Here is a 14879-nt window from a genome sequence, read left to right as displayed (position 1 = left end):
AATAATTTAATATTTATTTCATGCTGTTACCTTCATTTTGTCCTTTCATGATTTTCATACATATTGAACAGTTCCATCATAGATTAACAGAACTGACATTGAGGCTACCTTCAGTCTTGGCTTATAACTGTTGTATTCATTCCAAATCCAAAAACCAATTGGCCAGTGCTTATAAATGCAAAATGTATCGGTGTGTCGTATTAGGGACAACATAGTGTGTTTTGCATCCACACTCCTGATATGAGCACAATGTACTTAATCTAAATCAGACAAGATTTATTTCTTTGATAACATGCAATTTTCACCATGACTTCTCCTGTTTTGCTGCATGTAGTTGCATTTATGCAATGATACAAAAAAAGTACAATTCATGCAGTCAGACTAAATATTTGATTCCTCATTACTGGGTAACTATTTACAGTACCTAAAGGTGAAGCTGAACAGAGTCCTCCATTTTGACAATAGTCTTTGCACTGGTCAGTTTCACATTCCTGTCCTGCATACCGAGGCTTGCATTTGCATTTCGGCTGGTCTCGCTCATTCACAAAACAATTTCCACCATTCAGACACACTAGGTCACAGGTACTCCCTGTAAAAGCAATAGGAGCAGGTATCAATATTATTTCTGTCCTCTCTGTTCACTCATTAAGATTTTTGTTACTGAAACAAGAATTTCATTTTTAAGCGGTTTAAGTTATAAATGTTTTATTTCAAAGATTTCTGCTGTGAACAATGAAGGGCTCAAGAATTTCCAGAATTTAAGTTTCTAATAAAGGAATTCTAAAGAGCATACCACTTTAAATACCATTGTCAGTAAGTAGACTACTGTAGTTTTCATTTTGGCATTGTAATTATTTTGTTGATAGAGTATATAATCTAATTGAATTAGAATTTCGTGCTACAAGTTCTTCATGTGATAGATAGGAACTTTCTGTTCCAAGCTTTTCTCCCAAAGATTTTATAATGCACATTTGTAATATAATTAATATCTCCACAAGTGTGATCGACTGGATAATTCATAAATGAGTCTCACAGACAAAAGTATTTATTAGTTCATATGGCTGCTCCTTTATTTTATTTTTACTTTTTCCCTTTATTTTAATCACATTTATAATATATACCCAAGAAAAACTGTGTTGTAATCTCACTTTGATATTGTCATGTCATACCTGTAAAAATACAATTTTTATTTCCATTGGTGTGATGGATATGGAATAACACATAGACTAGCGTCTGTTACAAGGCAGTGACACGTTATGCGATTGAAATGACATAATAAATCATGAAAGTGAAGTTGAAGTGGTTTATCAATGTCATCTCACCCAAACGTGTCACATTTGTCCTTGGAACACACTTCAAGCAATATTATTTAGACTTTTGCCAACTGCTCAGTGTCATTGAGATTGTGATGGTCAGCAAGCTCTGACACTGGAACAATATGATTTGTCCTAAACTTCAATTGTACCAAAAGGCAAAATTCTGCAGATGCTGGAAATATGAAATAAAAGAACAGAAAATGCTGGAAACACTAAGCAGATCAGGCTGCGTCTGTTGAGAGGGGGAGGTGGGGTTAACGTTTCAGGTCGATGACCTATTGTCAGAAACCCATCTGATGAAAGGTTATTGACATGAAACGTTAATCCTACCTTCTCTCTCTCCACAGATGCTGTCTGACCTGCACAGTGTTTCCAGCATTTTCTATTTTTTGTTTCAATTGTATCAAGCTGTCTGATCTATTGTAACATTATTTCATTGCATGTGACAGGGGAATGGCAGACTACATAGATGTCATTCCCAGAAATTGCCGAGAGCACAATTTTGTGATTATAATATCAATGTTTGCAGGTCTATAGGGAAAGAGCAAAGGGAGTGGGATTAATTGGATAGCTCTTAAAAAGAGGCGGCACAGGCACAATGGGCCAAATGGCCGCCTTCTGTACTGTATGATTCGATGAGATGTCCAATGACAAAGTAATAGCTAAGATTTTTTTTTTAAATTCATTAAATTGTAAAGTAGCTTATATATCAGCGCAGCGTACATTTTTTAAACATTTCTCAGACATACTGAGACTAGGGACAACTGTGCATATTGGTATACACTTCATGATCAGGGTGTACACGAGAGAGGGCACATGGGTGCACCACAAGCAGTGTGCTATCTTCCTGATTTGCATAATTATTCTTGTGCTGCTGGAAGCTGTGCTCCCATTTCCTCTCTTGCACAAGCCTGTCTCTCTCTCTGCAGTGCCATGTTGTAGGTTGATGAGGAGGGACTTATTTTTGCAATTTACTTTCCCCTAGGTCTCTCGGTACTTTCTGTTCAATTCTATGAGGTGTGTGAGAGAGCGGAGCATGACTTTCCCTCTGGCTTTCTTTCTGTTTTCTCCTTCTCTGTGAGAAAGCAGTTGCTTTCCCCATGACAGTAGTTTTAAGATCAGAAATTCACAATTCCCTCAGTGGTTCAGTGTATTTATCCATTGAGTAGTTGAACCATGCAGGCCAAGCAAGTCCTAAGCTTCATTCGCAGTAGGTGCTGAGTTTCCTGAATTCAACTTGAGCGCGACAATAATTGGAAACATTTTCAGAATAAAAATGTTTTTTTTTTATTCGTTCATGGGTTGTGGGCGTCTCTGGCGAGGCCGGCATTTATTGCCCATCCCTAATTGCCCTTGAGAAGGTGGTAGTGAGCCGCCTTCTTGAACTGCTGCAGTCTGTGTGGTGAAGGTTCTCCCACAGTGCTGTTAGGAAGGGAGTTCCAGGATTTTGACCCAGCGACAATGAAGGAACGGTGATATATTTCCAAGTCGGGATGGTGTGTGACTTGGAGGGGAATGTGCAGGTGGTGTTCTGCCCATGTGCCTGCTGCTCTTGTCCTTCTAGGTGGTAGAGGTCGCGGGTTTGGGAGGTGCTGTCGAAGAAGCCTTGGCGAGTTGCTGCAGTGCATCCTGTGGATGGTACACACTGCAGCCACTGTGCGCCGGTGGTGAAGGGAGTGAATGTTTACGGTGGCGGATGGGGTGCCAATCAAGTGGGCTGCTTTGTCCTGGATGGTGTCGAGCTTCGTGAGTGTTGGTGGAGCTGCACTCATCCTGGCAAGTGGAGTGCATTCCATCACACTCCTGACTTGTGCCTTGTAGATGGTGGAAAGGCTTTGGGGAGTCAGGAGGTGAGTCACTCACCACAGACTACCCAGCCTCTGACCTGCTCTTGTAGCCACATTATTTATATGGCTGGTCCAGTTAAGTTTCTGGTCAATGGTGACCACCAGGATGTTGATGGTGGTGGATTCGGCGATGGTAATGCCGTTGAATGTCAAGGGGAGGTGGTTAAAATCTCTCTTGTTGGAGATGGTCATTGCCTGGCACTTGTCTGGTGCGAATGTTACTTGCCACTTATCAGCCCAAGCTTGGATGTTGTCCAGGTCTTGCTGCATGCGGGCTTGGACTGCTTCATTATTTGAGGGGTTGCCAATGGAACTGAACACTGTGCCATCATCAGCGAACATCCCCATTTCTGACCTTATGATGGAGGGAAGGTCATTGATGAAGCAGCTGAAGATGATTGGGCCTAGGACTCTGCCCTGAGGAACTCCTGCAGCAATGACCTGGGGCTGAGATGATTGGCCTCCAACAACCACTACCATCTTCCTTTGTGCTAGGTATGACTCCAGCCACTGGAGAGTTTTCCCCGATACCCATTGACTTCAATTTTACTAGGGCTCCTTGGTGCCACACTCGGTCAAATGCAGCCTTGATGTCAAGGGCAGTCACTCTCACCTCACCTCTGGAATTCAGCTCTTTTATCCATGTTTGGACCAAGGCTGTAATGAGGCCTGAAGCAGAGTGGTCCTGGCGGAACCCAAACTGAGCATTGGTCAGCAGGTTATTGGTGAGTAAGTGCCGCTTGATAGCACTGTCGACGACACCTTCCATCACTTTACTGATAATTGATTATTGGTGAGTAAGTGCCGCTTGATAGCACTGTCGACGACACCTTCCATCACTTTACTGATAATTGAGAGTCGACTGATGGGGGCGGTAATTGGCCGGATTGGATTTGTCCTGCTTTTTGTGGACAGGACATACCTGGGCAATTTTCCACATTGTCGGGTGGATGCCAGTGTTGTAGCTGTACTGGAACAGCTTGGCTGGAGGCACAGCTTGTTCTGGAGCATAAGTCTTCAGCACTACAGCCGGGATGTTGTCGGGGCCCATAGCCTTTGCTGTATCCAGTGCGCTCAGCCGTTTCTTGATATCACATGGAGTGAATCGAATTGGCTGAAGACTGGCTTCTGTGATGTTGGGGATATCCGGAGGAGGCTGAGATGGATCATCCACTCGACACTTCTGGCTGAAGATGGTTGCAAACGCTTCAGCCTTGTCTTTTGCACTCACGTGCTGGACTCCGCCATCATTGAGGATGGGGATATTTACAGAGCCTCCTCCTCCCGTTAGTTGTTTAATGTCCTCCACCATTCACGACTGGATGTGGCAGGACTGCAGAGCTTTGATGTGATCCGTTGGTTGTGGAATCGCTTAGCTTTGTCTGTAGCATGTTGCTTCCGCTGTTTAGCATGCATGTAGTCCTGAGTTGTAGCTTCACCAGCTACAACTCAGGACTACATGCATACTAAACAGCAGAAGCAACATGCTATACACAGGTTGAACACTACTTGGAGGAAGCACTAAGGGTAGCAATGTACTCTGGGTGGGGGACTTCACTGTCCATCACCAAAAGTGGCTCGGTAGGACCGCAACTGACCGAGCTGGCCGAGTCCTGAAGGACATAGCTGCCAGACTGGGCCTGCGACAGATGGTGAGCAAACCAACACGAGGGAAAAAACTTACTTGACCTCCTCCTCACCAACCTACCTGTCGCAACTGCATCTGTCCATGACAGTATTGGTAGGAGTGACCACCGCACAGTCCTCGTGGACCTGTCTATAGCATGTTGCTTCCGCTGTTTCGCATGCATGTAGTCCTGAGTTGTAGCTGGTGAAGCTACAACTCAGGACTACATGCATGCTAAACAGCGGAAGCAACATGCTATAGACAAAGCTAAGCGATTCCACAACCAACGGATCACATCAAAGCTCTGCAGTCCTGCCACATCCAGTCGTGAATGGTGGAGGACATATCCAGGTTGGCACCTCATCTTTAGGTACGGCTGGTGCTGCTCCTGGCGTGCTCTTCTACACTCCTCATTGAACCAGGGTTGATCCCCTGGCTTGTTGGTAATGGTAGAGTGAGGAATATGCCGAGCCATGAGGTTACAGATTGTGCTTGAATACAATTCTGCTGCTGTTGATGGCCCTCAGCTCCCCATGGATGCCCAGTTTTGAGCTGCTAGATCTGTTCTGAATCTATCCCATTTAGCACGGTGGTAGTGCCACACAACACATTGGATGTGTCCTCAGTGCGAAGACGGGACTTCATCTCCACGAGGACTGTGCGGTGGTCACTCCTACCAATACTGTCATGGACAGATGCAGTTGCGACAGGTAGATTGGTGAGGAGGAGGTCAAGTAAGTTTTTCCCTCGTGTTGGTTTGCTCACCATCTGTCGCAGGCCCAGTCTGGCAGCTATGTCCTTCAGGACTCGGCCAGCTCGGTCAGTTGCGGTCCTTGGTGATGGACAGTGAAGTCCCCCAACCAGAGTACATTGCTACCCTTAGTGCTTCCTCCAAGTCGTGTTCAACATGGAGGAGGACTGATTCATCAGCTGAGGGAGGACGGTAGGTGGTAATCAGCATAAGGTTTCCTTCCCCATGTTTGACCTGATGCCATGAGATTTCAGGGGGTCCAGAGTCAATGTTGAGGACTCCCAGGGCCATTCCCTCCTGACTGTATATCACTGTACCACCACTTCTGGTTGGTCTGTCCTGCCGGTGGGACAGGACATATCCAGGGATGGTGATGGAAGAGTCTGGGACGTTGGCTGAAAGTTATGATTCTGTGAGTATAGCTATGTCAGGCTGTTGCTTGACCAGTCTGTGGGACAGCTCTCACAATTTTGGCACAAGTCCCCAGATGTTAGTGAGGAGGACTTTGCAGGGTTGACTGGGCTTGGTTTGCTTTTGTCATGTCCAGTGCCGAGTGGTCTGATGCCGCTGGTTTTATTCTTATGACTTTTTTTAGCGAGATTTTACAACTGAGTGGCTTGCTCGGCCATTTAAGAGGGCAGTTAAGAATCAACCACATTGCTGTGGGTTTGGAGTCACATATAGGCCAGACCAGGTCAGGACAGCAGGTTTCCTTCCCTAAATGTCATTAGTGAACTAGATGGGTTTTTATGACTATCCAGTAGATTCATGGCCACCATTACTGATACTAGTATTTTAATTCCAGATTTTATTTAATTAATTGAATTTAAATTCCCCAGCTGCTGGGATTTGAACTCATGACCCTGGATTATTAGTCCATGCCTCTGGATTACTGGTCCAGTTACATAACCACTATGCTACCGTACCTGTAGGTTAGTATAGGAAATATTAGCTGAAGCTAAATTTAAGAGGAACAAAGAGACTTGCAGGAAACACTGAGGCATCAATTGAAAATCATTTAATCTGGATAGGTGGCTGGGGGGAGTGGTGCAAGGAGGTAACCAAATTGCAGATGGAGTGAATCATGGGGAGAAGGTAGTCTATTGGTGGATATGGACACAGTAACCCTGACAAACATACATGTACAAGAGCCCAGGAAAAAAGAGAAACTAGATAACATGAAAGGAGGCAAATCTACATTAAGATGCCTAGAAGCATTAGAAATAAGATGCCAGAACCGGAAGCTGTTATTACAGCAGGGAACTACAATGTCGAAGGAGTACCAGAAAGATGAAAATAATTATAACATTCAAGAGTATAGAGTGTCCAGAAAGGACAGAAGGAACAGAAAAGGAGGTGGTGTCGCCACATTTGCAAGGGTGGTGGAAGACTGCTGGCCTTCAATTGAGGAGCGTGCATATGGCCTTGGAGGACGACCTCGAACAGCTCTGGGCCGGGAGGGCCCGGCTTCAGGCTGCATCATCTTGACATGAACTGCAGCAGTCTGGCCTGGCTGGCTGATAGGCAACAACAAGGGCACTGGCAGAGTGGCAGCGGTGGGAGCAGGGTATGCTGTCATCCAGAAAGAGGACAGCAGGTTTGACTGCCATGGCGCCACTGCCACTCTCAAGGGGGTGGCACCTCAGCACTCCTAGTGATCAGCTGGAGAACGGATTGCTGGAGTGCAATGACGCCCTGGAAGCCCCGTTCCACAGTGGTGCCTAGAGCCACCAAAGCAGCGGTCTGTGCTTCCAATGCAGCAGTCTGAGCTGCCACAGCAGCAGTCTGAGCTTCAGTTGAAGCTTGCAGACCTTTGATGACATCGGTTTGTGCTGCAATGGCAGCTGTCGGTGCTGCAATGGAAGCCGCGACATCGGCCATCAGACGCTGCAACATAGTGGGTTCCACAGATGCGCTAATGGAGGTGACCACCCGTTCCATGTGGGTAAGAATGAGCTCCAGCTCTGTGCAAAGCCCTGTGCCAAGTTCGAGGTGGACTCCTTCATGTCCCTTGACATTATGCACAGAATTTCTGGCAGGTTTTCCAGCACACCAAGCATTTGGAAGTGTACGCCCATCAGCCTTCTTCTGTAGCCTGGCCCATCAAAGTCATCATCTGACTCCTCGGCAGCAGAACCATTGTGCGACCTCGCCCTCTGGCGAGCTGGCACCTGTGCTATCTGTTCTCCTCGCCCTGGATCCTGTGCAATTGTGCCCGGTGGCTCACCACGTGCAGATCCCTCCTCTAACCTAGCCTCTAAAGGATGTGCAGTGTCAGTATCTGAGCTGGTGGATGAGTGTGGCAGATCAAGCGATGGTGTGTCTGCATCATCACTGTCTTCCTCCTCCTCCACCTCGGACAGTGTTGGGTCTAGTTCCAGGGTATCTGCAATGACAAAGGAAGATGGGATAAGTTGTGGAGTGGGGAGAGGAGCAAGTAAGACGTGTGTGCTGACACCATCTGCAGCACATGAGTCTGAAAAGATTGTGGGATGAGGGAGATGTGGGAAACGAGAAGAGGGATTAGGTAAGCAGAGTCCGTCTTCGTTGGGACCTCCAGCGCAGCCAGTGGCCACGGCTGCAGCCACAGTCTGGCCAATGATCTGCAGCACGGTCTCCTCCACAGGGTGAGGATGTGTAGGCATGCCTGTTCTCCCCCAGGTCTTTCCTGCTGCCAGCTGTTATGCGCCACCTTCTTCTGCAAGATAGGGGGAAGTGTGTCAGTGAGTGTCCTGCAAGATGTTTGGGTGATGTGCCTGTCATGGTGGAATAGCTGCCAGTGTGTGTGACCTGTGTGTGGTGGGTGTGTGGATTGCAAGTGTGGTACTATGTCAGGGTGAGATGTAGCATATGAAGTGCAGCGTTGCGTACGGATGGGCAGTGCTTGTCGGTGGGTAAGTGATGGGGGGTGTCGTGCGTGGACCAGTGTTGCGGTTGGTAGGATGTGCCACTTGACACTTGCATTCACTCACCTTGACCACTTGTGTCAAATCATTGAACTTCATGTGTGGTGCAATGCTCCAGGCATTCACCTCCAGGGCCACTTCCTCCCACTGCCTCCACAGCTGGTGTCTGGAGGATCTCCTGCCACCCTGCGGATATAGGATGGCTCTCCATTCCTCCACTCCCTCCAACAAGGCCTCCAGTGCGTTGTCGGAGAACCTCGGTGCACGGTCTCTTGCTGGTCCAGCCATTCTACCTGTCATCCTCCACTGCTTGCATTGACTGTACACCTCCCCTTTAAGAGGTGCAGGCTGCCTTTAACTAATGTTGGCCACACCCCATATTGGGCCTCCTGCTGGTGCGTGCAGTCACTATATGGTGCAGGTAGCGCTGGTTGCACGTACAAATCATGGTAATGAGACGGCAGCATGAATCTCAGGTGCTGCCTGTATCGGAAACACCGGATGCAGGTTAATCATGCACCATTACCCCCAGATTTGTGGGTTATCGAATTTAACCACCGTCTTCTTCTAAAGGTACATAGGCCACATTAAACTATTTATTTACTGCCATTAGCAATAATTGCAAGCATCCACATATAACTTTTATATGTTTGTTATACTCACATTTTACTCCTGATTTTACAATACTTATATATCCTCCACTTGCATTTACATAGAATAACAAGATTTTAGAGCACAAAAACAGGCCCTTCGGCCCAACAGATCTATGCTGGTGTTTATGCTCCACATGAGCCTCCTCCCACCCGACTTCATCTAACCTATCTGCATACCCTTCCATTTCTTTCCTCCTCCCATGTACTTATCCAGCTTCCCCTTAAGTGCATCTATGCTATTCACTTCAACTACTCCACATTCTCACCACTCTCTCAGTAAAGAAGTTTCTCCTGAATTCTTTATTGGATTTATTAGTGACTGTCTTATATTTATGGCCCCTAGTTTTGGACACCCCCACATATGGAAACATCTTCTCTACATCAAACCCCTTCATAATTTTAAATACCTCTATTAGGCTACCCCTCAGTCCTCTCTTTTCTAGAGAAAAGTGCCTCAGCCTGTTCAGTCTTTCCTGATAGTTATAACCTCTCAGTTCTGGTACAATCATTGTAAATCTTTTTTGCACCTTCCCCAGTACCTCTATATCCTTTTTGTAATATGGTATCCAGGAATAATGCAAAGTCTCAGATTTAGATTGTTATGAAGCACTAAAACACATTTTAAAGGAATACTCGAAGATGAGACCTCATTCTCAATCATTCACCCTATCTCCTGTATCTAATATAAAATAATAAAGTTCCAATTGAAAGACTTTCAGATAATTTTACCTGGTAACTGGATTCCTAGTTCCTTTCTATTTCTCAAGTTGGTTTGTGATGCTTCCTAGTTTCCCGGCACTCCTGAGTGCTGATTACATTTAATGGAGCAGTCAAGGTAGCCGAGAGCCAAGGCTGAGTGTTTCCTCACCCAGGATTGGAAACCTCAAAAAGATGGTGGCCTCAATCAGGAGCCCAGCCATTATATATATGGTAAAATCTGTATTGTGTATATCATTTTTCACATCAAGTATGATTGATGGAGTTTTTTTTGCAGAAAATTCAAGGTCAAAGCAATTATAGATCCATGTTCTGGAGTGTTGCATAAAGAGTAAATCCCAATTTAAATGACTAAATTATAAATTAATATTACAATTTAAAAGCCTGATTACTGCTACTTAATATATGGTAGAAGGTGAAATTATTTTAAATTACCACACAAGATTTTTTAATAGCACTGAGCAATCAAATCCACATATCTTTTGCATGTTCACAATTTTTAAAAGACACTGAGACAAATCTAATCCAATAGCATGAATGAAAATATACTATGCATATCTCTTGTGTTATTGAGGGATAAAAACAATAAATTTAGAAATAATTAATATAAAACCTCTAAACAACATAACTACTTTGCTTACTAAAGTCTGCAGGCATCTGATGAAAGTCATTTGTTACAATTTTTTTTTTAAGAACTGTTTTCTCTCTTGAAGGTTTAACACTGGTCCCTGTAAGCAGACCATGTCCCCTGTGATTTGGAAGCTGTGCCTTTTCAATTATCTACCCTTAGCAAAGGTGTATACTCCAGGGGCTATCATTACACTGCTTGCAGTAATCTGTTTAATGGATTAAATTCTCTCGCTACATCACCAAACAAACACAAACTAGAGCTTTTACAGCATGAAGCAATTAATATATTTATGTGAGAATAGAATTATAAGGTACAAAAAAAATCATGAAATACTAAAAATATAATATACCTGAACACATCTGTAGCCCCGATTTTAACCTAACCCACTCAATGAATAGGACAAACCCGGCAACTACAGGCCAGTCAGTTTAACCTCGGTGGTGCTGAAACTTCGAGAAACGATAATCCGGGACAAAATTAACAGTCACTTGGACAAGTGTGGATTAATTAAGGAAAGACAGCATCGATTTGTTAAAGGCAAATCATGTTTAACTAACTTGATTGAGTGTTTTGATGAGGTAACAGAGGGGGTTGATGAAGGCAATGCGGTTGATGTTGTGTATATGGACTTCTAAAAACAGTTTGATAAGGTGTCACATAATAGGCTTGTCAGTAAAGTTGAAGCCCATGGAATAAAAGGGGCAGTGGCAACATAGATATGAAATTGCCTAAGTGACAGGAAACAGAGTAGTGGTGAACGGTTGTTTTTCGGACTGGAGGAAAGGAAACAGTGGTGTTCCCCAGGGGTCAGTACTAGGACCACTGATTTTCTTCATATATATTAATGTCTTGGACTTGGGCGCACAGGGCACAATTTCAAAACTTGCAGATGACACAAAACCTGGAAGTGTAGTGTACAGTGAGAAGGACAGCAATAGACTTTGAGAAGACATAGACAGACTGGTGGAATGGGCGGACACTTGGCAGATGAAATTTAACACAGAGAAGTGCGAATGGATACATTTTGATTGGAAGAACAAGGAAAGGCAATATAAACTAAAGGGTACAATGCTAAAGGGTGTGCAAGAACAGAGACCTGGGGGCATATGTCACAAATTGCTGAAGGTGGCAGGGCAGGTTGAGAAAGCAGTTAAAAAAGCATATGGGATCCTGGGCTTTATAAATAGAGGCTTGGAGTACAAAAGTAAGGAAGTTACGATCAACTTTTATAAAACATTGGTTCAGCCACAACTGGAGTATTGTGTCCAATTCTGGGCACCACACTTTAGGAAGGATCTGAAGGCCTCAGAAAGGGTGCAGAAAAGATTTACCAGACTGATTCCAGGGATGACGGACTTTAGTTATGTGGATAGACTGGAGAAGCTGGGGTTGGTCTCCTTGGAGCAGGGATGGTTGAGAGGAGATTTGATAGAGGTATTCAAAATCACGAGGGATCGAGACAGAGTGGATAGAGAAAAACTGTTCCCATTGGCAGAAGGATCAAGAACCAGAGTACACAGATTTAAGGTAATTGGCAAAAGAACCAAAGACGACATGAGGAAAAACTTTTTTACGCAGCGAGTGGTTATGATCTGGAATGCACTGCCTGAAAGGGTGGTGGAGGCAGATTCAATTGCGGCTTTCAAAAGGGAATTGGATAAGTACTTCAAGGAAAAAAATTTGCAGGGCTACGGGGAAAGGGCGAGCTGGATTGCTCTTGCAGAGAGCCAGCACGGGTTAGACGGGTCGAATGGCTTCCTTCTGTGCTGTAATGATTCTATGATTCTATGAATGGGAATGAGATAGGTTCGGGCCGGACACCCATTTTACACCTCGCTCAATTTTACACTCCATTGACATTAAAGTTGGGGCTTGGAATTGGTCAATTGTTATGTTATGTTATGTTACATACATAAGATAAGAAAAAGCTACAAGGTGCACACATGCTTGCCCTATTTGCCTTGTTGAATCTAATCCTAATTCACCAGCCCTCTCTTGCCCCCATTCCTGGGAGAGCCAAGGACTCAGATTATGTTATTTAACAATGATTTCTGAAGAAATGTAAAAGTTGCTAATGGTTCATTAAACAAAGTCCTGATTTACGGTATAGTGAATTAATTTGGTTTTGTCTTCATACCATTTTCACTAACAGCATCACAACATATATTATTCTGTATTTTAACATCTCGTGTAAGGCACAAGATGGAGTTCTATGTCACATACCAGAATTCAGAAAGAGCTGCTGAACTTGAGCAATCTCCAGATTTCAACCTCTCATGACGTGCAGATTTCAGATGAACTTAACGTTACATTCTTATACATAACTGACATGTTACATATGAATATTTAAATAAATAATTTTGTAAATGTGCAGCGAGACAGAATTCACACCCATATACGTAACAAAAGTACATTTCTGCCTGCAGAAGTCCAAATACAATTAAAAAGTTCCCAAAAATTAATCAATCAAGGAAACAAACCACTTTCATCTTTGGATCAAAAGACTGTGTATTCTCTTTCATTCAAAATACAATAAACTATTCAAACATTTGTCACATATTCTATTGTCTAATTTTCTATTCAGTGACCTTGGAAATCATTTCTGAATCTGAATTGGGTAAATGCAGATACATTTACTGAACCATAGAAGACCCACAGAGGTTTATAGCACAGGAGGGGCTACTTGGGCGACAATGCTGACTCTTTACTAAAGCAAACTAAAACTAATGCTAATCTCTCATCCTATCTTCTGCTTTTAGCATTGATATTCACTCTGGCAGCCCTGCTCTGTTAATACTAATGGTCAGTTCCATTAAGTACAAGAAATTGTTGCCAGAAAAAGCAGCAAGCCTGAGGATTGGGAGCAGTTTAGAATTCAGCAAGAAAGAACCAAGAGATTGATTAAGAGGGGAAAAATAGAGTATGAGAGTAAACTTGCAAGGAACATAAAAGTGGGCTGCAAAAGCTTCTACAAGTATATAAAAAGAAAAAGTTTAGTGAAGACAAATGTAGGTCCCTTACAATCAGAAATAATATATTTCTAATGGGGAACAAGGAAATGGCAGAGCAATTAAACAAATACTTTGGTTCTGTCTTCACAGAAAATAACTTCTCATAAATGCTAGGGAACCAAGGGACTAGTGAGAAGGAGGAATTAAAGGAAATTTGTATTAGTAAAAAAAGTGCCAGAGAAATTAATGGGACTGAAAGCCGATAAATCCCCAGGGCCTGATAATCTGCATCCCAGAGTACTAAAAGAGGTAGCCATGGAAATAGTGGATACATTCGTTGTCATCTTCCAAAATTCTATAGATTATGGAACAGTTCCTGCAGATTGGAGGGTTGCAAATGTAACCCCACTATTTAAAAAAGGGAGAGAAAACAAGGAACTACAGGAACAGGTTAGCCTAACATCAATAGGAGGGAAAATACTAGTGTCTATTATAAAGGATGTGATAACAGGACACTTAGAAAATATCAACGGGATTAGACAAAGTCAACATGGATTTATGAAAGGGAAATCATGTTCGACAAACCTACTGGAGTTTTCTGAGGATATAACTGGTAGAATAGATAAGGGAGAACCAGTGGATGTGGTTTATTTGGATTTTCAGAGGGCCTTTGATAAAGTCGCACATAAGAGGCTAGTGTGCAAAATTAAAGCCCATGGGATTTGGGGGTGATATACTGGCATGGATTGAAAATTGGTTAACAGACAGGAAACAGAGAGTAGGAATAAATGGGTCTTTTTCAGGGTGGCAGGCAGTGACCAGTGGAGTACCGCAGGGATCAGTGCTTGGGCCTCAGCGATTCACAATATATATCAATGATTTGGATGAGGGAACCAAATGTAATATTTCCAAGTTTGCTGACAACACAAAACTAGGTGGGATTGTGAGTTGTGAGGAGGATGCAAAGAGGCTTCAAGGTGATTTAGACAAGTTGAATGAGTGGGCAAATACATGGCAGATGCAGTATAATGTGGATAAATATGAAGTTATCCACTTTGGAAGGAGAAACAGAAAGACAGAATATTATTTTCACATCGTTCACCTGACGAAGGAGGAAGCCTCCGAAAGCTTGTGAATTTAAAATAAAATTGCTGGACTATAACTTGGTGTTGTAAAATTGTTTACAATTATTTAAATGGTAATAGATTGGGAAATGTTGATGTGCGAAGGGACCTGGGAGTTCTTGTACTCCAGTCACTGAAAGCAAACATGCAGGTGCAGCAAGCAGTTAGGAAGGCAAATAGTCTGTTGGCCTTCATTGCAAGAAGATTTGAGTACAGGAGCAGGGATGTCTTACTGCAGTTATACAGGACCTTGGTGAGACCACACCTGGAGTATTGCGTGCAGTTTTGGTCTCCTTACCTAAGAAAGGATATACTTGCCATAGAGGGAGTGCAGTGAAAGTTCACCAGACTGATTC

General features: G+C 43.6%; 1 protein-coding gene across 1 annotated transcript in view; it reads right to left on the bottom strand.

Moving 5' to 3' along the window:
- Nucleotides 1-14879, bottom strand: part of LOC137323576 (low-density lipoprotein receptor-related protein 1-like) — a 1400855-nt gene that overhangs the window by 56089 nt on the left and 1329887 nt on the right. Inside the window, exon 82 of the mRNA XM_067987196.1 lies at nucleotides 425-589. Coding sequence (XP_067843297.1) covers nucleotides 425-589 — 165 coding nt within the window. The remainder of the gene's footprint in view (nucleotides 1-424; nucleotides 590-14879) is intronic.

Source organism: Heptranchias perlo, chromosome 7, assembly GCF_035084215.1.
Source record: "Heptranchias perlo isolate sHepPer1 chromosome 7, sHepPer1.hap1, whole genome shotgun sequence".
In the NCBI taxonomy this organism is placed as follows: domain Eukaryota; kingdom Metazoa; phylum Chordata; class Chondrichthyes; order Hexanchiformes; family Hexanchidae; genus Heptranchias; species Heptranchias perlo.
The sequence above is the reverse complement of the archived record's forward strand: the minus strand, read 5'-3'. Positions and strand labels throughout refer to the sequence as shown.